The sequence below is a fragment of the Penaeus monodon genome, chromosome 22 (assembly GCF_015228065.2).
Source record: "Penaeus monodon isolate SGIC_2016 chromosome 22, NSTDA_Pmon_1, whole genome shotgun sequence".
In the NCBI taxonomy this organism is placed as follows: domain Eukaryota; kingdom Metazoa; phylum Arthropoda; class Malacostraca; order Decapoda; family Penaeidae; genus Penaeus; species Penaeus monodon.
The window spans coordinates 9,730,974-9,732,977 of record NC_051407.1 but is presented as its reverse complement, the minus strand read 5'-3'; the positions used below and the strand labels follow the sequence as shown (position 1 = coordinate 9,732,977).

Below are 2,004 nucleotides of genomic sequence, written 5' to 3'. Positions count from 1 at the left end.
ACACACATGCACACACATATATATATAATTAATTGTGGCTGGCATAGAAAAAAAATGGAAAAATGGAACTGTGAGAGAAGAGACAGTACAAGAATAAGAACAAGAGTAATGCAGATAATGTGAACAAGGACAAAAGCCAGGACAGCCACTCACCAATGGCAGCATGAAAATGCGAGAGAGCATCATGGAGCTGGCCCTTCGCTAACATCTGCACACCCATTTGCAAGTGTCGGTCTACTTCTGCTGCACTTGTGCTCTCTACCTCTGCAAAAGAAGAAAGGGAAGTTGAAGTATTTACCACAATAAACAGCACATAAGATAAGGAAAGATAAACATGTTTCATTCCAGTATCCAAGTGATGGAAATACCGACCCACTGAGAAGCAACTAAATAATATATGAAATCAATACCTGTTTGTTATGTCAAATCAACTTGCAAGCCTCTAAATTATTCTCTCTACTGTTTGTCAAAGAAAACTACACTCATGGTATTAGAGATGTAAACTTCAGACTTGAACTAATGGTATTTCTTCATGCTATATCTTCATCTCTCAGTTAATTTCTACTGAGTATACTGTCATGTCACTTGTAATATCTGTCTCATTTCCAACAGATAACCATATGCACCCTTATGCCATGACTATAACATTCAGCATCTTTGTATTGGAAAACTCAATATCCTCTCCCCCTAAAAAGCTTTTTCCACTGGAAATTCAAACTGTATATCTTGAAAATTCATAAGAAATTAATATATCAGTCTTTACCTATGAAGTCTGTTATCTTCAGACAGCACAAAATCTGATTATGCAATGCTGCAAAATTGGCAACTTCATTATAATTCAAATAAACTGAAGAAAATCTAACAGATCATGATGCATTAGCAACATCTTGCTATGCAGAAAAAAATTGAGAGCATCTGAAGGGCTGTCATTCATTAACAGCTGCCTCAGCTTTTTTTCCTTTGTGGCTTCAAGGACATTTTAGTATCAAAGCAAACGTACTGACCAGCTTACAGTATACAGTAAAGAAAATATTATTTACCTTTCCATATCTAAATACACATATGTTATATAGAAAAAACTGAATACATATATTGAATACATTTTCACCTGAATAAAAAAATTTAATTGAACTTGCATTTCATTTTTTCTGGGTACCATTACTCAGTCACTATACATGTTTGTTTGTTATCTGTCTGACTGATGTTTGTTGCTTTCTCTTACATTCTATCACTCTTTGCAATGTCAACATCACCATTATATTTGTAAAATCATACTTAAATTGAACTGTACCCCCCCCCCACCCCTGTCTTCATCTTCTTGGAACACCTAAAGATAAAATCAAGTACAATCCTGAAATTACCATTTCCTCTTTCAAATATACATATTTGGTTTAAGGTAGTTTATCTTTTTGTTATCACATCAACAGTAGTGTGTTTTCATTACTCATTAAGAGATCTCATTCTTTCTTTTCCTGTAATTGTGAAAGTTCCTGTACCACAAAAATGCTATCAAAATATCATCTCCCCACCTTTTGGCTATACCTCCTGAATCATCTGTGCTCTATAAGGGACATGTAAAGTTGGATTAATGAGTTACTTTTCTGCTGTCAGTTGTATGTATCTGTGAGAAAGCTTCTCTATTGCAAGATGGGTAAAGGATAAATGATATAGTATTTTAAAAGCAACATGGTATTGTAGAATACATCCCTAGGCTTGTCAAATTGGTGACTAATAGCTCTATTTCCAGATGCTGTCATGCAGTATATTTCTCTATCAGCTGACAATTGCTCGAGATCATGTTTCAACTAGTCCCTAGGGAGTGAATACTGAGTACCTGTCTGGCTTCAGAAACTACTACTCCTTTTAACCTATAATTCATATACTGTTTTCTCTTTTACAAGGTATGAATTGTCTTATGGAGTCTTCAGCTCATAAAGTTGTCAAATTACATTCTATATGACTTCTGTCTGTCTATGTCTGCCAGTCTTTTACTACAAACATTTA

The 2,004-nt window shown here is 34.6% G+C and overlaps 1 protein-coding gene across 1 annotated transcript in view; it reads right to left on the bottom strand.

The window, feature by feature from the left end:
- LOC119586925 (dnaJ homolog subfamily C member 3-like) overlaps nucleotides 1-2,004 on the bottom strand; it is a 14,190-nt gene that overhangs the window by 10,223 nt on the left and 1,963 nt on the right. The window contains exon 2 of the mRNA XM_037935654.1: nucleotides 154-264. Within this exon, the coding sequence (XP_037791582.1) occupies nucleotides 154-264 (111 nt within the window). The remainder of the gene's footprint in view (nucleotides 1-153; nucleotides 265-2,004) is intronic.